Source organism: Ursus maritimus, unplaced genomic scaffold (assembly GCF_017311325.1).
Source record: "Ursus maritimus isolate PB19 unplaced genomic scaffold, ASM1731132v1 scaffold_22, whole genome shotgun sequence".
Taxonomy (NCBI): Eukaryota; Metazoa; Chordata; class Mammalia; order Carnivora; family Ursidae; genus Ursus; species Ursus maritimus.
In genome coordinates this window covers 17,246,600-17,270,345 of record NW_024424675.1, presented here as the reverse complement: position 1 = coordinate 17,270,345, position 23,746 = coordinate 17,246,600, and the positions used below count along the sequence as shown (strand labels likewise).

Here is a 23,746-nt window from a genome sequence, read left to right as displayed (position 1 = left end):
ACTCACTTTGTTGGAAGTCATGCTGAAGACATTTATCATTTCCTTCTACACCATGGAGACCATTGGACTGTGGCTCGGAGTTGTTGAGGCTGTAGGCGCATCAAAAATGGAGTAGATGCACGTGATACTAAATTGAACTTTTTAATTACCGTGGATTTAATGACATCCCTCTGCCGTGCACTTCATCTTCGGCAAATATTTACCCTTCCCAAACTGGCAGATTTGCAATTTATAACTTGTCATGTCAAATGAAGCATTTCTCTTTCCCCTACCCCTAGAAGGTTCTCTTTTCAAAATTATAGTCTTTTAAAAATAGCTGACATATTCCCCTTGGTGAGGAACTTTCAACATTTCCATCCTGTGATTTGGAACTGACTCTTCCCACTCCTCTCAACCTTGGTCTGTATTTATTGATCTGTTTATTTTAGATACAGTTTAATATTTTTATTCTGTTATCTGGGTCATTCACATAGATGGGTGGGTGGGGGAATGGATGGATGGATGAGTGGGTGGATGGAGAAAGATGGACAGACCGAACTGTACTAAGGATATGTAGAAATACAGTTTCAAATAACAGGATACATCACAAGCTTTAGTCTCATGGTTTCCAGTTCATAAGAGCTTTGTAATAGTCAGCCTTCCAAGCAGAGGCTAAATAACCATCATTCAATTACATCCGACATAGTTTCCCAAACTTTTTGATGAAAATGGAATAGTTAGATGTTCCATTAGGAAGTCCTAAAATACCTCCAGTATACTTGTAAATGTCCTTTTGCTTTGTACCATGGAACTAGTGTGGGGAGCTAGAGCTGGAGGTAGTTGTTGAAGCCCCGGTGTGGATGTCTTCAGTCACTGTTTGGTGATAGAACTTTTTGGACAGGGGCGCCTGGGTGGCACAGCCGTTAAGCGTCTGCCTTCGGCTCAGGGCGTGATCCCGGTGTTACAGGATCGAGCCCCACATCAGGCTCTTCTGCTAGGAGCCTGCTTCTTCCTCTCCCACTCCCCCTGCTTGTGTTCCCTCTCTCGCTGGCTGTCTCTATCTCTGTCGAATAAATAAATAAAATCTTAAAAAAAAAAAAAAAGAACTTTTTGGACAACCCTCCCCGCCAACACTTGAGAACACTTCCCAAACGAAAGATTAAATGGTCAAGTAAATTAACATATTTTTGAATTGTGAAGATGAGAAACTGTGAGACTTAAAATTCTAGAGTGATGTCGGGATTAATGAGTACAGTCGATACGAGTATGAAAGTTTATACGTCGAGACCTGGAGACCTCACACCCGTGAGCTTGCCTGGGCACCGATGATTATTCTCTTAGATGCCTTCGTAGCGTTTAGGGCCATAGTTCCTGAGTTTGAATCCTGACCTTGCCACCTACTTGCTGTGTGTCTTCGACCAAGTTTCATCATCTCTGTGCCTCAAGTTCATTATCTGTGAGTGTGTCAGTGAGCTCACTCAATGCCTGTTCCCTCCTTCTCTTACAGGGGACGGAAGTTCCCATTTTCAGAATCTCTTATAGCTAGTGTCTGGATGTGAGTTAGATCTGCTGATCAGATGCGTTCCCGTAAATATTTGGACTCAGACCTAGATTATGTGGGAAGAGAGATGGGGCATGGATATTCATTTCTAACTGGGGTGGGTAATGGCAGAGGCAGCATGGTCTGGAACCAGCTGCTGATGGCTTCCTCATTCAACAGGCAGCCTTCCTGACGGGGAAGCTTCCAGATTGGAGCAGAAGCTGCATTAGCTTGGAGCAGCCATCTGGAGCAGCAGCTTCCTCATTGTTTAGGTTTTAATAATGAAGAGCCGGCAGCCTCTTTGGCTGGTCTGGGGACGAATTCCTCAAAGCTTCTCCTAGAGTCTGTGTCTGCAGGTCTCCCAACAGCAGCGTGTACTGTGGTATCCTTCTAACTACCTCTCTTTCTTCTTCAAGTAGCCGTAGTGATTTATGTTGGCTGCACCCGAAGATCAAGAACAGTCCACTTAGCTTCTAGATTTGTTGATAGAGTCAATGAGATAGGCATTGACAGTGCTTAGAACATCTGGCATGCTTTTTCTTTTTTAAAATATGCTCAGGGCTTTTTCTGGCCTTAGTCAATGGTACATCTACGACCACGAATAACACAGATATTTATTAGTTTGTTGATTCATTCACTCACTCATTCATTCATTCATACATTCATTGAAACAAATATTTGCCGAATGTTTATTCTAATCAAGAGATGCCCTAGAGTAATGGTTACAACCTAAGTGAACATTAGAACCATCTGGGAATCTTTTTTTGAAACTTCAATTTCTATGCCACATCTAGGACTTACTGAAGACAGGGAGTGTGTGTGTAGATATTTTCTGTCTTTCTTTTTCTTTCTTTCTTTTTTTTTTAGAGAGAGAGAGAGTGTGTGTGCCTGCACACATGGGGAAACGGGGAGGGGCAGAGAGAGAGGGAAAGAGAGAATTCCAAGCAGGCTCCATGCTGGATGTGGAGCCCAATGCGGGAGCGATCCCACAATCCCACGAGCACTACCGGAGCCAAAATCAAGAGTTGGACACTCAAACGACTGAGCCACCCAGACACCCCTGTAGATATTTTTTTTTTTTTAAGATTTTATTTATTTATTCGACAGAGATAGAGACAGCCAGGGAGAGAGGGAACACAAGCAGGGGGAGTGGGAGAGGAAGAAGCAGGCTCATAGCGGAAGAGCCTGATGTGGGGCTCGATCCCATAACGCCGGGATCACGCCCTGAGCCGAAGGCAGACGCTTAACCGCTGTGCCACCCGGGCGCCCCCCTGTAGATATTTTCTTAATTGAGAAAAAAATTTGTGTGTTATGGCTTGGTGGATTTTTACATATGTATACACCCAATTCACCACCACCCAGATCGAGATCTAGAGAAACAAAAATGTGCATGAAAGATTTATTGTGTGTGTGGATTTGCGGGGTGGGGGCTTTTTTTAGAAGCTAAAGTTTCAAGTGCATTTGAGATTTTGCTACTCAGAGCTCAAAAAAAATTTAGTCCCCTGGAATAACCAGTAGAATCAGGTCGCTTTTTCTTTTTTCTTTTTCATACTCCCCTACAAATTTGTGTCCCCTTCTAGATTTATGGAAGAAAATGATTTCATTTACACGTGAAATGAAATTAAGGAGGACCTTAGGTAACAGAAAATTGCAAAATATCAATAAGGCACTGAATGTTCCCCGTAGTAACTTTGTGAGTCAAAACTTCTGTCTCTGTTTATCTTCTTATGATTGCCATAGTTGATTGACTAAAAGAAAATTTAACTGCTTTCTTAAAACTAAGCTATACAGCTTCTTTCATGTGATCTCTTCAAAGAGAATGAATATCATGAGCATAAAAATAATTATTTTCCTTTTTTTCAAAAGACTGTTTGGAGCCAGTGACTGCATAATTAGTATTGCAAGGCTGAGGCCACCGGAGCAGCAGGCATTAGCTGAGTTAGAGAGATAAAGTTGGTAATTATTTGAAAAGCAAATGGAAATAGTTGATTGCAGAGAGAGAAAATGTCATCTGCAAAACAAAACATTGAGAGCATCTGCATTTTTTTATAAAACCAATGAGAACAACTTTGAAGTTGAATTATTTTGCATAATTGGCTCATTACAGAATGAAACTTTACGACACAAAATGTAAGGTGGACATGAATTACATTTTTAAGATGGCCACATGTGATTTGGGATCAAAGTCTAGCACGGGGACCCTGTTTCAAGGAGAGCTGGACCATATTAGTGATTTAATCAGATGCACATCTCCAAAGGAATAGAAAACATGAAAATTCTCTAGAGTAGCTCACTTCTCTGCCTCCAGGCAAAATCTCCATAAATTGACTTAGGTGATATGAATATTGTCCATTTTGAGTGTTCTTAAAGAATGAACTTTGGACAGGGGGACAATCTGGCTATGACATTTATTATTCTGTTGTTCTGGCCAGGGAAGAGAATGATGTCTTAATTTCCTCATCATTTTCTGAGTGATCCTAGGTTGGCAGTTATTTTCTGTTAGAATTCGAAGGTATTATTCCACAGTCGTCTTGCTTCTGTTGTTGCTGTCCAGACATCAACTGTCAACTGAGTTGTCATTCATTTATGGGGACTCTTTGTCTTTTCTACTGGGTGGTTTGAGAATTTTTATTTTTGCCTTTGATAATCTACAGTTTTATCTCATGCTTACCAATGGGGGTTCTTTTATTTATCCTGCTTGCAAAACATTACGATCGCTAAATTTGAGAATTCATGCTTTCATCAGTTCTAGGAAATTTCCACCCAGTAACTCATTGTGCATCGCCTTTTCCCCATTCCCTCTATTACGTCTTTCTGTAATTCCAATTAGATGCATGTGGGACCATTTCACTTTGACTTACTGATCTCTTCATTTTTTTGTTTTGTTTTCTCCATCTCTTCATCTCTCTGTGCCGAATTCTGAATGGTATCTTCAAATCGGATTCCTCTTCTCCAGTTCTCTTTCCAGTGGTGTTTAATCTTCAATTTGACCCATCTACGGAGGTATAAATAGCCTTTATCATAATTTTCCATTTTTCTAAGTTATTTTTGTTTCTTTTTCTAATTCACCGATTTATTTTTTGTAGTCTCTTGTTCTTAACTCAAACTTTCTATTTCCTAATTGATTTCTTTAACATAGTAAACATACTTGTTTTATATTCTGTGACCATTAACTAATATCTAAAGTTTCTGGGAGATTCCTTCTGGGACTGGCTCCATTGCCTTGTTTCAGTGTGCGTTTTGTGAGTATTGTTTTTATTGTGAGCTCCTGTTCAGTGGAATTTTGACATTTGAGAGGAAGGTACATTCTTCTAAAGAGGATTTGCATTTGCTTTCTCTAAACAAATGAGGGCACATTAGTCTGGGACCATACCGAAATAAATTCCTGGCTGGGGTTTTTCAGACCATAAAAATAGTCTCAGTTCAGGCCACAAACACATGTGAGGTCAACCTCATAGTTAAATCTCCAGAGGGATGTTTCATTTTTCTTCTACCCAGGGCCAAAGCCAAGACAAACAAGTGTTTTTACTGGGACCCTTTGCCAGGCATTTTTTTTCCCTAGTTCATCTTCAGGGTGTAACTTCAGGGCTCTCAGCTTCACGCAGTAACCTCCTTTCAAGCCCCCTCTCCCCAATCTTGCCACGATGCTAGACTGTACGTCTGGAAACCTGAGCGCCATTAAGGTTGGCCAGATCAAGACACTAGCTCAGTGTTCATTTACCTCTTGGAACACCCACTGTGATTTTGCTTTTGGTCTCTGAGGATTCCCCTTCCTTTTAGTCCAGCTCAGTCATGCATTTTAAGAGATAAAAAAAAAATTTACCCGGAATTTTTAGATATTTGGTAATAAGAAGGACTTTCGTAGTATCTTGCCCATCACTTTGGGGGGGGGTATAGCTATCTCTGCCATCCTACTAGAGGTGTCCTTGTAAAGTTAGAAATTCAATTCCGTATTTGCTCCCACTCCTAGCCCTTAATAACCCGTGTTGGAAACCTTTTAACACAAATACATCCTAAACCCCTCATGTCTCATATTTTCTGCCACTCAGTCAGCCCCAGCTTTTATTTCTCTGCTGTCTCGAAGGCCTTTTCTGCATGGGTTGTATTATATTATGCTGTTTTTGAATGTTTATGGCCTTCCCCCCAGTTTCTGAGCTCTTTATAGTTTCTGATGTTGTTTGCTCCAGAAAAGAAGGCTCATAGCTTCGCCCTTCCTCAGATTCAACTGTAAATGGGGGAGGGCAGGGGGAGAGGGAAGGATTCACTCCTATGGCTCTTCTCAGTCTTACCGTGCCTTTTAAAATGTAACCCAGCACTAGAGTTCTGACGCCTCCAGCAGTCATTCTGTGAACCTCGCTCTTGTCTGCCTCATTTCCCGATCTCTCTTTTTGTTTGTTGGATGCAGTCTGTTTCTCCTCCTTCGGTGTACTTACTAACCTCAGCTTTTCCCTGAAGCTCTTCACTTGGTTCCTCGTTTCCATCAACTATGAAACCACAGCCGCCATTAGGCCCCCACAGGTCATTTCGATCCCACCCACGCTCTGGTGCTGGCCCCCCTCCCCCGCCTTGGGGAGATGTGTCAGGGGACAGCTGGAGGGCCCCCCAGCCTGGGCTTCTGCGTTTGACACTCCCACACGCCGAGGAACCTGCTGTTTCCACCCACACTGGGCTCATGCTTGCTTTGCAGAGCGTGCACTTGGGACCCCTCCGGAGTCAGTCCTAACCGCGAGGTGGGTGATGTTTACCAGGATTCACCCCATCAACTCTGATGCCAGGATGGGACGCTAGCTGTTGGTAAAGGTGATGTTTCTTCCAGTCAGGAAGGAATGCGTGTTCATCTGGACTTGCCCTGTGATATGTGTCTATCCCTGCATGTAGAGACACAGAGCATTTACCCTTCACTTTTAAAAATCTTGGGTGTGGGACGCCTGGGTGGCTCAGTCGGTTAAGCCTCTGCCTTTGGGTCTGGTCATGATCCCAGGGTCCTGGGATCGAGTCCTGCATTGGGCTCCTTGCTCGGTGGGGAGCCTGCTTCTCCCTCTCCCTCCGCCTGCCGCTTGCCCTGCTTATTCTCTCTCTCGCTGACAAATAAATAAAATCCTTTTAAAAATAAGTTAAAAAAAATAAAAATCTTGGTGTTAAACGACAAATACCTTAATATTTATATGTAACATCATTGCTGCTGGGGCTGCTCTTGTCACCATAATAACAATGACAGAGTAGCTTTTATTTATTGAGTGGAAACGGTGTGCTAGGCTTTATGCAAATAAAGCATTTAATTCTTAAAACTGCCCTATGAGGAACGGATCATTATTATCATCCTCATTTTACGGAGGAGGACATGAAGATTCAGAGATGTCAGGTAACTTGCCCAAGGTCACGTAGCCCGGAAGTGGCCATGTTGGCACTCAAACTCAAGCTTTCTAAACCCAGTCTGTGCTCACAAGCATCTCCTCTATCAGGACAGAAATATTCAGATTTCTGGGGCGCCTGGGTGGCTCAGTCGTTAAGCGTCTGCCTTCGGCTCAGGGCGTGATCCCGGAGTCCTGGGATCGAGCCCCACATCAGGCTCCTCCGCTAGGAGCCTGCTTCTTCCTCTCCCACTCCCCCTGCTTGTGTTCCCTCTCTCGCTGGCTGTCTCTCTCTGTGTCAAATAAATAAATAAAACATCTTAAAAAAAAAAAAAAGAAATATTCCGATTTCTGACCTGTGACGATGAGCTGTTCTACAGAAGCTAGAACTTAAATTCATGTAATACCATGCTGCCTGCCACTGCACGGAATTGGTTGTGGAATTCTCTGTAAGAACTGCTTTCAGAACTAGTGTGTGAAACATAAGAAAGCAGTTTCTTTTTGGAGGTAAACCTTGCTTTTTGCCTCATTCCATGTTACCCTGCTTAATCACCTACGTGATTTATCAGCTTTTACTCCTAATGTTTTTTGATAGTTTCCGAAAAGGTAACTGTGTCCTCCGAGGATGGAGATTTGCCATCAATGAGGACACCCAGAAGAAGCTTCCAGGGGGAGTGGAGACACTTCCTAAGAGGCTCCAGCACGTTCTCAGAGATGTCAGCATTTCGAAAATAAGAGCTTGGCCTCGAAGGGTGGTTACTTTGAAGGGGGAGTGCTCAGCTATACCTCTGCTTTCTGGCGTGTTTACAATTCAACCTGTTACCGCACAGATACACGTAATGTTGATCTGATGTGGAGTGAAGTCTGTTTACACAAATATGCGTCTAACAAAAATACTACTGTATGTAGGAAAGCACCAGACTTGCCTTGCCTGTCGGTCTCAGCAAGTCTGCTGATGTCAACACCGGGACTGGCTCTGTTTTGATAAGAGTTCTGTTCTGTTCCTCTTTATCTCTTAAAATTAGGAAATATTGACTCGTGGATTTGGACAGATGGTGAGTAGGCCCCCGTTCCTCTTCAAGAAAAAAGAATCCGTTTTCTGCTTCCCCAGCAAAAATATGTCTCCAGCAACACTTCAAGCATCATTTTTAAAGTGCTTTTTTTCCCCTTACAGTGAAGATTAAGGTTCAAGTTTCAAGCCTCATCTTAATTAGCTGCTCACATTGAACTTAATTCTGCTGAAGTAAACAATCGTATTCAAAATAGCAACGTTGCCATAGCAACCTAGATCAGAATCATTTGATTTTCTTTTCTGCTCCTGATTGTGCCTTACTATCTAGGCCATGATATGAAACAAATCTGCTGAAACATCCCGTGTAAAATGAGATTTAAAAAAGCATTTAGCGTGGGGGGGGGCATTTTAAAATGATTGCTTTAAGTGTTGCAGGGAAGCTCCTAATTCCCAGTGGCTCCCGAAGGAAGGAGATCCTGTCTCAGGTTCTCTGGTCTGACAGCCTCCTCTCTTGTCCCGTCTGGGCTCCCAGTGCAGAAGCACCCAAGGGCCGTGCCCCGAACCTGGATGGGGTCAGGGGATCCAAGTTCTTATTCCAGCTCTAGCTGTCAGATTCTGGTCCTGAAAGTGCAAGAGCTGGACCAGATAATCCCCTATGGTTTTTCTAGCTGCAAAGGGGTCAGGCTCTGATCCTTTAATTTGGTGATTACTTAACAACATGCAAAACGAAGCTGTTTTAAATCAAGCCGCGGGCGAAGCCTTAATCTCCTACTAAAGAAGAGAATTGTTCAGCATTTTTAGGGTCCCGGCCTGTGATTCCTGAACTTGTATTACATGAACCATCTAGAGAGAACTCCCCTGCCTGGCTCATCACGGCCAGCGTGCTCCTAATTATGGCAAATGTCAGCCACGTGAAGATCATTTTAATGAAGAAAATTAATAAGCAGATTAGCTTTGTCCGTGGTCTATCCACCAACCCCCTCATGAAGTGATTCTGGAGACCTGCTCTTTGTCTCAGTTTTCTTGCCTGGAAAATGAGACGCAGTAAGCCGGCTGTTGGCCCTGCCCCTGGATCTGGCTCGGTGCGTGACTTTTTAACTAAATGGACTAGAGACACAGGGTCATGTTTTGGAAGTAATAAACTGACACTGCGAAGGCTGTCTTCAGAAGATCCGTCATTAAAACAAAAATAAACCTCGAGGTCTTTTGTCCAGCCCCTGACTGGGATAATCTAGTCATGAGATCAAGTGCAGAAAAGTCGAAGATACTGTTTTGTCAGTAATTCATTTTGTATGCCATTGAAAAGGAGATAGGAAAGAGACAAAGCCCGGTAGAAAAAGGGTAAAGAAGATGTCATTTTTCAGAGTATAGGAAACCCAACTGGCCGCTAAGTGTCTGAAGAACAGGTCAGCCACTTTGAGGGAGGAGGGAGATGTGACCCCAAGTAAGGAGACAGGACTGGACACCGTCTGCCAGTATCAGAGTGTGGCGAAGCTGTGGAGAGACAGGGAAACCCAGATCCTGCTGGCGGGAGTGCGACAGACACTGTGGAGAGTGATTTGGAAGGTTCTGGTGAAATTGAAAACGCACTTCCCTTTCGACTCAGCAGTTCTACGACTGGATGTAATTCCAGAGCCAGTACACCAGGAAGTGGGTACCCGGGGCTCACTAAGTCCTCGTTGGTGATCGGGAAAAATTAGACACAGCCCATATGGCCATCGCAAGAGAAGGAAATGGATGAAAAATAATGCAGTATGTTCTTATGTTAGAATACGATCAAGCAGATTCATACAGAATATCAACAGTGGTGGGAAGGAAGAAATCAGAAAGTGGAGTTGAAAAAAAGCAAAACTTTGTATATGGAAAATAAAATTAAAATGACCATCACACAAAGCAACAAGGTATTGCTTAGGGATACATAATATATGTAAGGTATAAAAATGGGCTGGAAAGGGCGCCCAGCTGTCTCAGTACGTAGAGCACGTGACTCTTGATATCGGGGTTGTGACTTCGAGCCCCACGCTGGGTGTAGAGATTACTTAAAAATAAAATCTTTAAAAACAAATAATAAAAAAATACGACGTAAATAAAAATGGCCTGGGAGGAATGAATTTCTATGTGGAAGTGGTCAACTTTAACTAAAATATTTACTTCTTTTTTTGTTATCTTGTTTTTATTTTAATGCCAGTGTAGTGAACACAGTGTTGTGTTAGTTTCAGGCATATAAGAGAGTGATTCAACACTTAAAACACCCGGTGCTCATCACGATAAGGGCACTGCTTGATCCCCTCACCTGTTTCACCCATCACTAAAATGTTTACTTGTTTAAAGATTTATTTATTTATTTGTCAGAGAGAGAGAGAGAGCGCGAGCAGGGGGAGCGGCAGGCAGGGGGAGAAGCAGGCTCCCCAGAGCTGAGCAGGGAGCCCAGTGCGGGTCCTGGGATCTTGACCCTAGCTGAGGCAGCCGCGTAACCGACTGAGCCCCCAGGCTTCTCAATGTTTACTTCTTTAATAAGAAAAAAGTCTTGAAGCAAATATGACTATGCTGGTTGTCAGTATGGCGTGGTGTGAGTCTGGGTATTCTAGTCCTTTGTAATTTTCAGAACACTTTAGTTTCTTAAGAAAATATAAAAGGCCAAGGTACCAGTGGGATAGCTCACCAGTCAGATGGCAGAGATGAGCCTTATTAATTGTGCTGGGCACTTAATTTTAGGGCTCTTCACTGATCACACTATTTCTGGTTTTTTCCAGCATTCATTTTCGTTCTCAGCAGTTGCCTGTTAGAGGACCCTAGCTTCCTTCTGCCCGTTGCATCTGTTCAGCATTAGGAGGAAGGGTGACAGCATATGCCACCTCCCCTCTGGGTGAGTCATCAGGATTAGTTTTCAGATGTAAACAAGTACAGACTCAGACTGCAGTTTCAAAAGCACCTGACCCAACCACCCGTCCTCTGAAGTGTTAATTTGGATGAAATATCTTGATAGCCACACCCTGCCCCCACCGCTTTGTGAGTCTGTGGGTTTTGTCCTTTAAAGGAACAGTTGCAAATCCTGAAATATACAAGCTGCAGACGGCAGGGTTGCTATCGGGCAAAAGGGGGAGTACGCTTATCGATTTTTTTGGTCATTAATTTTATGTTATTAAAGAGACAGTAAGGTACCTTAGAACTCCAGTGCTGGTTTACTGCACCGTGGTGGAAAGTCACGTGAGACCAGAAAGCGGACTCATCGTGAGTTACTGATGGGGTATAGTGAATTGAGGCCCTTTACCTGCAGGGCAGAAACCAACCAGTTCTTGGACAGCCAGGGGCTAGGAGAAAGGACTGCTGTGAAAACAAAGGGGAAGGAAAGGAGGATTGTCCTGGAGGATAGTAGAATAGAAAGTTTGGGGAAAAAACCAAAAGTGTGTAGACACCGTATTATTTAACCCACAGACTGAGATTATCTGTGGCATCAAAACTCAGCCACCCCCCGCCCCGGGACATGGGGATGTTTGGCAGGAACTTACATGTGATAGCTGTATCGTGATACATGTATACATGGAATGAATTGTGTGATCCAGGGCCCTTCTCAGAGCGAAAGAGGGTGCTGTTAATGATTGAGACAACAGGCATCAACGGGGGTTGTCCTGGGCAAACCTCGCAGTCGCCGTAGTGAGTATTAGTTACCCTGGTAATCATGCCCCTTTACATCTTTATTTGAAAATGAAACTCAAGTAACACAAAACATCAGAAAGTTTAAATGTATCTACCTTGTGCGAGCACTGCTTTAGGCCCTGGGGGTACAGCGGGTATCCAGAGAAATGAATGCCATAGCAGGAGAAGATAGACAGTAAACAAATCCTACATTATTAGATTAGATTATTATATAGAAATACAAGGCCGGTAAGGGATATAGAGACAAGGCCTAGAGGAGTGAGGGAAAGGCAATTTTAAATAGTGCGCTCAGGGAAGGCATGGAAGTCGGAATTATTGGTCACCAGTACTCTCTGCCTCCCCCTACAGGAGAATTTTTCATCCTCATTCTTTCGAAATCAGGCTTGGCCATATGAATTGACACTGGCCGGTGATAGGTGAACAGACGTGACAGGACTTTCCCAATCACTGCCTGCTCCCCCCGGGCTCTTTTCCCTCTGCCGCAGTCACTAAGCAATGTTGAGGTAGTGGCTGCCCCGGTGGCCTGGCTTCCAGGGTAAAGGGCAAGCATGCCACAGATCTGGTATGACGTGGAGCTGTAAGTAGTGAGAAGTGATCCCTTGTTGTTTTAAGCCCCTGCGATTTGGCACTTGCTTGTTATGTAGCATAGCCTAGCCCACCCTGACTGATACAGGAGCCCTCCCTGAGAAGATAACATCTGAACCGAGACCTGAGAAGGTGAGGGAACCAATCACGCGGATGTGTGGAGAAAGCATGTTCCACGCAGAGCAACGGCAGGTGCAGAGGTTCTGAAGAGGGAGCTTGCAAGGCTCAGGAAAGAAGCCAGGCTTCTCCAGGCAATGATGCAGAGCTGTCGCTCCAGCCAGACTCCCGTGCAGCTTGTGGGACTGGAGGGGGACTTAATCGTGTATATCCAGTGATCCGGTTCACTCCTCTTTTCCCCTGCAGGTATGGAGTGGAGCGGCAGGAGTGAGAGGAACAGAAGAGGGTAAGAAGGAAAAAAAGGTCTGGGCAGGGAGACGCAGCCTGCGGAGCAGGGCTCCAGATCCACGGGCAATAGCCCTTAATATATTAAAAAGGGTAGTGTCACCCATGTAGAGAGCCTGTGGGGCCTCCGAAGTCTGACTGCTGTCCTAAAAGAGAGGAGTCAGTGCATCCAAATTGTGCTAATCCGTGACCGTTGACCAGGACATGTCCCTGCCCCACTCACCTGGTTCTTCTTATGCCCGTGACTTTCTTAGAGCCGCTCAGAACCCAAGGAGCCTCCAACAGATGAACCAAGGCAGCGGGGCCACACGTAGGAGTGTACCTCGCACCCCCCCCCGAAAAGGGGGCAGCATTCCCTTTGAGCAACATAAAAGGAGACTGTATGAGCCACAGTTCCTTCTTTCCTTAAATCCTGACAATTCTCTTTTTTTATTAAGTCTTTGATTTCTTTCCGCTCGGTGCAGCCTTGAAACCACAGATCCTCCCAATTAGCAGTTGGGAGTAAAAGAAAGTCTGAACAAATAAGGCAGAGTGGGCGGCTATTGAGGCTGATGCATGAGGGAGACAGAATTCTAAATATCAAAACCATTTAGGAAAAATGTGTTAAAGTTGAAAGCTAAAATGTTTCAAAGAGATAAAATCCTGCTGTGCGTTTATCAACCACAGAAGTCGCCGTGGAAGATTCTCTAGGAGAAACCCCCCATTAAACATCTGGGTTTCTAAAGGCTAATGGCATCTCACAGAATGCAGCCATCAATCTCAAATCCTCCATGCTAATCGATTGCTTGGGATTACTGAACAAACTATCATCTATAACTCCTAAAAATATGAAAATACTTTTAGGTTTGTAAGCATCCCAAACATCTGTATGTTAGCTGTTTTCTTTCCAGTCAAAAGAAAATTTAACAAACGGGTGCTCTGGTAGATAGATGACCTGGAAACAATGCACGCAACAGCATGGCCATACCCAGCGCCATCTTCCTCCCTTTCTTGTCAGTTCCTAAAGAAATTCTATTTGTGATAGAAGCAAATTACAATAAAAAGAGAAATTCCACTCGAGTTAGATAATGCCAACATCATTGGGACTGGACCCCTTGCTGAGAAAAATAAAATGGTCTCAAGTCTGAGAGGGGAGGAATGCATGGTACAAATGGGCGCCAGCAAGAAAGGCATTGTGCAGGGATCAATAGCAGAGGTGCCTGGGAGCCCAAGGCAAAGCAATACATTACAGTGCAGTAGGATTCAGCATTCACTTTCTACTCTTTCCAGAATCTATCCTTTGAGCCACTGTTCCTCTCAAGGGGTAAGAGGCATGATTGGCATTTTGGGGAGGATGAGTCTTTGTTGTATGGGATTGTCCTGTGCCTGATAGGATGTTTACCCCTTTGACCCCACTCACTAAATACAAGTAGCACTTTCCAATCACTGACACAGAAACATCCCCAGACCCTCCCTAGAGTAAACATTACTGTCCCAATTTGAGAGCCCTACAAGTCTGGGCTGTGTGAATATAAGAATAAGGTGCAGTTTGAACATAAGGGTGCAGGAACCGACTGAGTTATCAGAGATCGGCATTCTGTCCACACGTAGGCACATCAGGAAAAGAAAAGCGATTAACTCTATTGGCTGGCAAAGAATCCCAGATAGCAGAAAGGCCGCAACAGCCACATGATTAGAGAGATGGCTTTGTTGTTGGTAGTAAAGCAAGTTTTAAAAGGAAATCAAAGACTGAAATGAGCTGGGGACAGTGTTCACCAGAACTGAGTAGTAAATAACTCAACCCATGTTGTCATTGCTCTTCTGGAAGGGGAAGGAGGGTTTCTTTGAAGTTGAGTTGCAATCAGCTTGATATTTACATGAAAAGCGGAGGAGACAAACCCGGTTTTTAGGCTCATTGGGTTCAAATCAAAGTTATTGACCAGTTCCTTAACAAGTCCTTGCTGTGTTACTCGGAGGATTCCGTGTAAATGGCTGCCTCGGGTGGTAATTTCAGGACCTCCCTGGCTTTCTCAGTGTCACTGCTGAAGACCTGCCTTCTCTCTTCCACTCTCCCATTGACCCTTCCCAGCCCCTGTTTTCCTGCCTTACGTCCCCAGGACCAGATCATCTTTGGGGAAGAAGGTGGGAAGGGCCAGCTCATCCTGCCATCATGGGACCCCTTGCCCGCCCCCCTCTCCCCTTGGCTCTGTAATAGCCATTACCACTTGAGAGACAAGGACTGTTTGCCAAGCCCTGGGCTAATAAGGCTTTTTGTTTGTTTGTGTTAATAGTTAAGTAGGCCACCAAAGGAAGTTTTTTCGATTATTCCTCCAGAGGTTTGTTTTAATTATTTTTCTTGAGAGAATCCCAAACTCATAGAAAACTTGTAAGTACAATACAAAGAACTTTTTTTTCCATGAATTATTTGAGAGTAAGTTGCCAGCCTGATGCCCACCACCCCTGATTTTCCTATAAACAAGGACATTCCCTTACATAACCCAACGAAACTCTCAAAATCAGGAAGGTTAACAGGGTACATTATTACCATCTGATCCTCAGCCCACATTCGGGCGATCCCGAGAATGTTCTTTATAGCAAAAAGATCCAGTGGAAAATCACGTGCTATGTTTAGTTTTCATGTCTCATCGGTATCCTTCAGTGTGGAACAGCCTTGCTCACCCTTCTCTTGGTCCTCATGACCTTGGCATTTCGGAAGAGTACAGGCCATTCATTTTGTAGCATGTCCCTCAATTTGGTTTAGTCTGCCGTTTCCTCATGATCGGGTTCTGATGATGCAGCTTTGGCAGGACTATCAGAGAAGGAGCGTGTCTTCCTCTTGCATCTGGCTACGTGGCAACAGGATTTCGATTTGTCCCCTCACTTAGGTCACTTGATTGAGGTGATATGTGCTGGGTTTCTCCATGATGAAGTTATTCTTTTTCCATTTGTAACTAGTAAGTATTTTAGGGGGAAGTACTCTGAGACTGCAAATATCCTGTTCCTCATCAAACTTTCAGTTATTTTGTGCTCTCATGGTTTTCTGTTTTAATAAATGGTCTATCATCTGTTACTCTCATTATCGATTTTGATGCTCCAGTTGTTCCAGACGCGGCCAGGTGATCCCTTTTGAGCTGCCTTCTGCTCCCCCTCGGCAAGCCCCCATCCGTATTTGAGCATTCTAGAACAATAAGATGTGCGCAGCCCATCGCGTACTTTCCTACAACCAGCCTCAACTCAGCCATTCTTCAAGGTGGCTAAATGCTTTGTTGTTGGGCTGCTTGTATGGTAGGCCAGTGAATGTCTGTCCGTGTGTGGGCCTACGTGTGTCTCACCACACGCGTCCATATCCTTGGATGCTTTGGATTATCGACTTTTCTGTTCCTTGTCTTACCACAGAAGTTCTCGAAGAGAGACCATTTACTGAAACTCTTGCAGATAAGAAAGCTAAAGCTCAGCAAGGGAGTATGCTATGCTGTTTAGCCCGTAACAAAACTACAGTCAAAACCCCAAGTCCCTTCTTCTTTTCTAAAACCACGCACTGTATCACACAACCTTTGTCATCATTAGCAAGGACAAAGATTTTTATGATGGCTACTAATTGAGTTGGGGGTGAAGGGAGTGTGTGTGGAATTAAAGCTAGTAATTTATTAAAGCTTACATCAGAGCAGAAAAGGAAAATATAATATTTTGATTTAAAGTGTAAAATTTTAAAGGCTAAAACTGGTTGGTGCATAAGGAATTCTGCAAATTATTTGGGTGGGATCTTTTCTAGAACACATGGAGAAGAAAGTCCTATGTTTCAGAAGAGCTAAGAGATTTCTGTGTTAAGAATTAGGGTTCCCATGGCGTTATGGGATCGAGCCCCACATCAGGCTCCTCCGCTATGAGCCTGCTTCTTCCTCTCCCACTCCCCCTGCTTGTGTTCCCTCTCTCGCTGGCTGTCTCTGTCTCTGTCGAATAAATAAATAAAATCTTAAAAAAAAAAAAAAAGAATTAGGGTTCCCAGAGAGGTACAGAAAGTGAGATCAGGGATCCAATTCTGGCTTCGTATTGTCTATTATTAAGTCACTTTGTTTATTTGTTACTCTTTTAAAAATCACAAAGGTGGTGATTTTAATTGAGAGGTAAGAGTCTATAGGATTACTGTAGGGAATAGAGAAAGACAGTGTCTGGACTGTGTAAACACCCAGCGCTGTCTACATTAGCGGTCTTTACTGCATTTGTGCCCTGGATCCCGTTGGCATCTGGTTTAAGATTTTATTTAAATTCGAGTTAGTTAACACATATTGTATTATTAGTTTCAGGGGTAGAATCTAGTGATTCATCACTTGCATTTAACACCCAGTGCTCATTCCATCAAGTGCCCTCCTTAGTGCCCATCACCCAGTCACCACGTCCCCTCAACCCCCTCCCCTCCAGCAACCCTCCATTTGTTCCCTATAGTTAAGAGTCTCCAATATATGCTTTGTAAATTAATGCTTTAATAATAAGATCTAGTATCAGGCCTAATAACTGTGGTAGTTTCAAAGCACTGTGTCTTAGTCTCCTTGGGTCACCAAAACAAAATACCATAGACTGGGTGGCCTAAACGACAGAAGTTTATCTTCTCAGAATTCTAGAGACTGGAAGTCTGAGATCCCAGTGCTGGTATGGCTGGATTCTGGGAAGGGCTTCCTGGCTACGAGAAGGCCACCTTCTCATTGTGTCCTCTCATGGCCCTCCCCCAGTTCCTGCACATGGGCAGAGAGAGAGAGAAAGAGAGAGATCTCTTCCTCTTTTCATAAAGCCACCACTCCTATCAGATTTGGCTCCCATCCCTACAACTTCATTTAACCATAATAACCTCCTAAAATCCCCATCTCCAAATATAGTCACGTTAGGGATTAGGGCTTCAACATATGAATTTTGGAGGGCCACACCTCAGTCCATAGCATAGTGATTGGCATAAATGATATTTAAAAACATCTTCTGGGGGCACCTGGATAGCTCAGTCGGTTGAGTGTCTGCCTTCGGCTCAGGTCATGATCCCAGGGTCCTGGGATCGGGCCCCACGTCAGGCTCCCTGCTCAGCAGGAAGTCTGCTTCTCCCTCTCCCTCTACTCCCCCTGCTTGTGCTCTCTCTTTCTCTCTCTCTCTCAAAAAAATAAATAAAATCTTTAAAAAAAAATAACATCTTCTGCGGACTATAATTTGATATGAAAGTAGCTGTGAGCTGTTGTTAACAAAGTCATAGGTACTGCTGCTAATAGGTTTGTCGCCTACATTTATTATGGAAGGAAATTCTTAATTTCTGGTAGAGGTTCGTGAAAATAAAGGTATGATTTTTCCCCGTCCAAATTCACAGCTATCCTGAACTTCTGTGCAAAGACCGTAGACGAAGAACTCCTGAAACATGCAGATAAGATGTTCTTGTTTTGAGCAAACAAGTGGCATAACCCCAGGATGGTGGGGATCAATTCTGAAATCAGCTAGTCCTGCCATGACCGGTCACCCGAGAGCAGGAGTATGGTGATTTGAAGAGACATCATCTGCTTTCGGCTTTTTTGAATATGTGTCTGGACTGTGTCTTGTCTTGCAGACACCAGTAACCTAAATACTGAACAAAATGATTCCTGGACCTCTGAGAACTGCTGGCTTGACGCTTCTGTGAAGGGCCAGGTGGAGACCAAGGCGGAGGATGATGGGCTTCGGAAATCCCTGGATAGGTTCTATGACATGTTTGGCCATCCCCAGCCAGCCGCTAGAAATCCACTCTCCGCCTCTGTCTGCCAGTGCCTGTCTCAGAAAATCAACGAACTGAAGGGCCAGGAGAGCCAAAAGTATGCCCTTCGCAGTTTTCAGATGGCCCGGGTCATCTTCAACCGGGATGGCTGCTCGGTCTTACGGAGGCATTCCAAGGACGCCCACTTCTACCCACCAGGAGAAGGACGTGTGTCTCTGGATGATGAAAAGCCGACCCCGGGACTTTCAAAAGACATCCTGCATTTCCTCTTGCAGCAGAACGTGATGAAAGACCTCTAAGTAGCACTCAGTGGTAAGAGTAGGCAATGTGGAGGACGGCCCTGTGGCCCACACTGTCGGTGCCCCCCCATCCCCTGGGGCCTCTCCGGCCAGCCCTGTGGGTCCAGCCTCCTCCCCCCCCCGCCGCCCGCCCCATGAGCTGATACTGGAGCCAGTTCAGCCCACATGGAGAGCCAGCAGTGTTTGTGGGCTTGATAGCCCGTGTCCACACTACCTCCCACCCCACCCTACCACTCCCTTTGACTTAAGACTAGTGTGACTGACAGGCTGGGGAGCCTGAAAGCACAGCTTCCTCGCCCCGACGAAGGAAGGACATGCTCTGAGGCATAATTTACTCTCCAGAGCTCCCCTCTGGATCAGGCCAAGACTGGGCCTTCCCACGAAACCACACCTTGCTCGGCCTCTTCTGTCTCCCTGTCCTCCTTCTCCCGTTCACCTACTGGTGTCTCCTGGGAGCCTTTCCTCAATAAAGCTCTTGAACCTGAATCCTTGACTCAGAGTCTACTTCTGGGAGAACCCAACCTAAGAGAACAGGCTTTTTCATTAGATGAGTTTTTTGAAGGGTTTAAAGCTCTGTGCTGAATCAAGTATAAGAATCATACCAAGTTGTAAAACTGAGACCATGTGATTGAGAATGTATTTCCTAAAATAACATAAAGATTTAAATACGGTTTAAGATGCATCACATGTTAATCATACCCTTGCCTCTCCAAAGCCAGAATTCCCTGTTTTATAATACTCACAGGGTGTGGAAGGAACATTTGGACCCTCTAAAATAAGAGCTGAGATTTGCAAATTAAAAAAAAAAAAAAAGAAAGAAAGAAAGGCTTTGCCTGCGCCAGGTTGCCCGCGTGAAAGGTGTGAAGGAAACAAACGTGCGCCCCCTACCGAAGCCCGCAAGCTCGATCGGCCGCGCCAGGCTGACGAGCCACGGCCTTGGCGGCTCGCCAGGAAGAGAAAAAGGAATCCTTTGCCCAAGTGGATTCCTCCCTGCCATTGTTGCCTTCTGCCTGCCTGCTGCCCGCACCCTCTGTCACCCTCGGAACAGTCGGGCCCTCACCCCTGCCCCGTCCTTGCTTCGCCGGGGAGCGCCTTTCAATAGCCGACGCGGCCTGTGCGGGCAGATGCTGTGCTCGGCGGCCGTGTCCCGGACCCCCGCTCGAGGCTCGGTGGTAGAATGACATCACCTGGCACCGAGCTCTCTGACACTGTCCCTGGAGGCCTCATGCCAACCCCTGCCTTGCCAGCCCTTCCGTACATTACACTGACGGAAAGCGTTCTGTCGTTTGGGGGCCAACAAGGGAAGCCGGCAACCCTGTGCAGTTAGTTTGAGAAACTGGCGGTGAAATTTGGTTGGCCTAAGACGCCAGGAGCTTGCCAGAAAGGGGATTGTGCAACCAGATCGGCTTCCAAGTGCCCATGAGGAGTGAGTGAGCCCTGTCCCTTGGGGACTCTCGGATGGGGAGCGGAGCCGTGTAAAGGTCAGGAATGACCTACTGAGGCTTCCAGCTCTGAGCCGATCAGAGGTAAGAAATGGTGTTTCACGCTGAAGCGCAGACATCACCGCTGGGAGGAGACCCAAACGGTAGGAAACAGGAAAGGAGTAGATCTTTGAGACAGACTTGAGAAAACAAGGCTCCAGGTTTTCTCTGACGAGCAATGATGTGACTCTCTCCCCAGGAGCTTCTCCTATTCAACTGGCCCCCAAATACTCGGGAAACCGGTGGGACTTATCATTGAACACGTGCAGGTTGAATTTTAAGGTCGGTAGTTTTATTGTTTTTTAGTGTGGAGCCAGTTAATGGATGCCTCTGAAGAATGCTGGGGGTTTTAGTCTTATTCAGTCGCTGAAAGAAATCCTGGAGATTGGTTTCCATGGCCACTAACAGAAGGAGACTGGAATGTTTCCTACTGTGCTTAAAGGACAGAAGACGGAAGCTACTTCTGTTTGGTAGAGAGATGTTGGTATCAGTGACTTTGTAACCTTTTTTATTACGGGTGCTGAGGGTGCTCAGCAAGAGGCAGGCTCTGAAACCAGAGAATTTAGAAATCTAAGAGCCAGAATCACCTTAGGGTAAAAAAAAAGGAAGAAGAAGAAGAAGAAGAAGAAGAAGAAGAAGAAGAAGAAGAAGAAGAAAAGAGTGTGCTGTGTGTTCGCTTGTATCTGAGTAAGTGCTTGTGACAGGTCAGTACAAGATATTTGATTCCCTGCGATCTCGCTAATTTGATCTTGGTGAGGTTCGGATGGCGTTTTCCATTTATCTCTGTTTACCTTTAATAAAGACTACGAGATAAGGATATTAAGGCCCTGGCCTTTGGCATTATCGTCTGTTTCTGCCCTATGGATCACTTGACCCACATCTTATCGTCCCGAGAACATTCTGACAGGCCTGTGATCTGCTCTGTGGCCCTTTCCCGCAGTCTCCGTGAGGGTGGGTTTGCTTGCAGGAACATCAGAACTCGGAAGAAGAGAAACTGTTACCAGTGTTTTACGTTTGTAAGGCGGCTACTCACTTCATTAGTCATTGCTTTGCGTGACCTACGTGAGCACGTGCCATAGATCTTAGTGCCAGTCATCAGCACAAAACAATACGGAGATACTTGTAAAACTTTTTACTGAATTCCACTAATCACACAGGAAAGTGTTTCTAAGTGAACGTCTTGATGATTTTCACAAACTAAACCCACCTGTGCACCCAGCTTCCAGCTCAAGCGACAGAGATCACCAGCCAACCCAGGTGGCTCCCTTCTGAGTGAGGACCGCCATCTGGAGAACAGATGGGAATGGTTTGCTCAGACCCTTTGTTCCTCAAACTGCTGGCGGTATACGGTAGGTGCTACATGGACAAACAACGTTTATTTTCATTGTTATCTATTCAGCTTAATATGGTAGAAAAATATATAACTATTGCATCTAATCTGTGCTTTTACAGATAGCACATAGGATAAGCCTAATCCAAATATTTACAATTTAAAAGAGAATTGAATTAGGGGCGTCGTCTGGGCGTCTTAGTTGGTTAAGCGTCCGATTCTTGATTTTGGCTCAGGTCTTGATCTCAGGACTGTGAGATGGAGCCCTGTGTCAGGCTCCACGCTCAGCAGGGTCTGCTTGGGATTCTCCGTCCTTCTCCCCTCCCCACCCCGTCGTACTCTCTCTCTCTCTAAATAAATAATCTTTTTTTTAAAAAGTGAATTGAATTAGCGAAAAAGTTAATAACCATGCAGACAACATATAGATATGTCAAAAATTATACAGCTGGCATACCAGAAAATGTCTGAAATTTGGAAGACAATGGGATAGATGATCCATCCTACCTTCTAGTATTCCACCATCTCTCTCCCGGAACACTGCAAGAAACTTCTATCAGGTCAAGGCACGTCTTCCTTTGCCTCTCTTTACCCTGCAGCCATGTTGCAAATCCTTTTAAAAAGCAAAATATACGTGAATAGCCAGCAAATTAAAGAGAAGGGACTAGACTTGTCAAATACGAAAACATTTTTAACTCTACAGTAACTCAAGCAGCAACAAAAGTAGACAAATCAAAGAAAAAGAGTTCAGCCCATAGATATAAATGCACATGTAAATTGAGAATTTGATGAAGGTAGCATTTCAAATTTGTTAAGGAGAAGGTGGAATTTTTAGCAGATGGTTTTAGAATAGTTGGTTCCCCGACTGGGGGAGGAGAGTAAAAAAAGGCTAAATTCTTCACCTCACTCTTGATATCAAAATGAATTTTAGATGGATTAAGAATAAAAAGTAAAAAGATAAAATCATAAAAATGCTAGAATAAAAAAATGAACGATGTAGATACATTCATCTGTGCTAGTAGTGCCAGCAGGCCCAGTGTCTCCCAGGCCTCCATGCAATGGCCGATGGTGATTGAGGGCATTCCCTACATCTGCCCAATGATATCCATGTAGGCATCACATGCAGGGATTCAGTGGGAGCTAAAGCAAAGCCAAAGTAGACCAAAACAGCATTGCAAGGGCTCAGAAAATTGTCATTGCAACTATAGACTACCAAAGTAAACCTTAAAAAAAAAAAAATCCAAAGCCCAAACAGGGTGGCAGCCTTACTAAGATAGAAGATTTATACAAGATTAAGAGTCTCCCAACATAATTTGCAAAATGTCCAGGATACCGTAAAAAAAAAAAAAATCACTTGTCATACCAAGAACCAGGAAAATCACAATGTGAGTGAGAAAAGATAGTCAACTGACACCAACAGTGAGATGAATCAGATGTTGGAACTATCTGGCAGAGATTTTAAAGCAGTTACCATAAAATGGTTTCAGCAAGTAATTATGAAATCCCTTGAAACATATGAAGAAATAGAAAACCTCATCAAAGAAATAGAAGTTACAAAAAAGAACCAAGTGGAAATTATAGAACTGAAAAGCACAGCCACCAAAACTAAAAAAGAAAAAAGAAAAAAACCTCATTGGATGAGTTGAGTGGTAGAGTGGAGATGACAAAAGATGGAATCGCTAAATTGAAAACAGTTCAATCAAATTTACTCAATCCGACAAACAAGAGAAAAGAGACTGGGGGAAGAAAAGGAATCTGTGGCACAGTATCAACAGATACTGGCATTGATATCATCAGAATCCCAGAAGGAGACGAGAAAGATTGTGGGGCTAAACAAATATTCAAAGAAATGATGGCTGAAAACTTCCATTTGGTGAAAGACAAAACCTACAGAGTCAAGAGCTAATGTGAACCTGAACTAGGATAAATCTAAAGAAATCCTCATCAAAACACAGCATAATTAAACTTCTGGACACTAAAGAAAAAAATCTGAAGAGCAGCCAGAGAGAAACGATGCATGCCTTGGTTACAGGCGAACACCAGTTCAAATGGTAGTAGATTTCTCATTTGAAATCATGGAGGCCAGAATGAAGTGGCACAACATTTTTCAAGGGTTGGAGGGAAAAAGAAACAAAAAAACCTTGCAACCATGTCTTTCCCAAGCTTGGCCTGTCGTTCTAATTTCCCATGGAACATTCTACTCAGATGTGTCCTTATCACCTTAAACAAAATGTATAAAAAGTCAAGTGTATCCTCTTTCCCGCAGGCTAATACTCCTCCTATTTGATGTATGTAACCCATCAATGGCATTAACATTTGCTAAGTCACTCAGGCTTGAAAAAATTTAGATTCATCATGACTTCTGCTTCTAAACATTCCACTATAGCACACAGTGGTTGTTAAGAGCTGAGA

At 44.3% G+C, this 23,746-nt stretch overlaps 2 protein-coding genes across 6 annotated transcripts in view; one reads left to right on the top strand and one right to left on the bottom strand.

Moving 5' to 3' along the window:
- The window catches only part of LOC103674415 (shieldin complex subunit 1), a 129,798-nt gene that overhangs the window by 69,200 nt on the left and 36,852 nt on the right, over positions 1-23,746 (top strand). Inside the window, exon 4 of one of the 4 annotated variants that reach the window (XM_040637992.1) lies at positions 18,084-19,012. The exons of the other annotated variants lie outside the window; for them this stretch is intronic. Within the exon in view, the coding sequence (XP_040493926.1) occupies positions 18,084-18,526 (443 nt within the window). The 3' untranslated portion in view covers positions 18,527-19,012. Of the gene's footprint in view, positions 1-18,083; positions 19,013-23,746 lie in introns of those variants that run through there. 4 annotated transcript variants of the gene reach the window in all.
- Positions 19,163-23,746, bottom strand: part of TRMT6 (tRNA methyltransferase 6) — a 65,939-nt gene continuing 61,355 nt past the window's right edge. Inside the window, exons 13-14 of one of the 2 annotated variants that reach the window (XR_005836897.1) lie at positions 21,842-21,947; positions 19,163-21,293 (exon numbers count right to left, since the gene is read on the bottom strand). Coding sequence is in view for 1 of the 2 variants with exons in the window: in XM_040637994.1 (XP_040493928.1) it covers positions 21,923-21,947 (25 nt within the window). In the remaining variant the exon portion in view is untranslated. Of the gene's footprint in view, positions 21,294-21,651; positions 21,948-23,746 lie in introns of those variants that run through there. The other variant, XM_040637994.1, reaches the window with a different exon arrangement.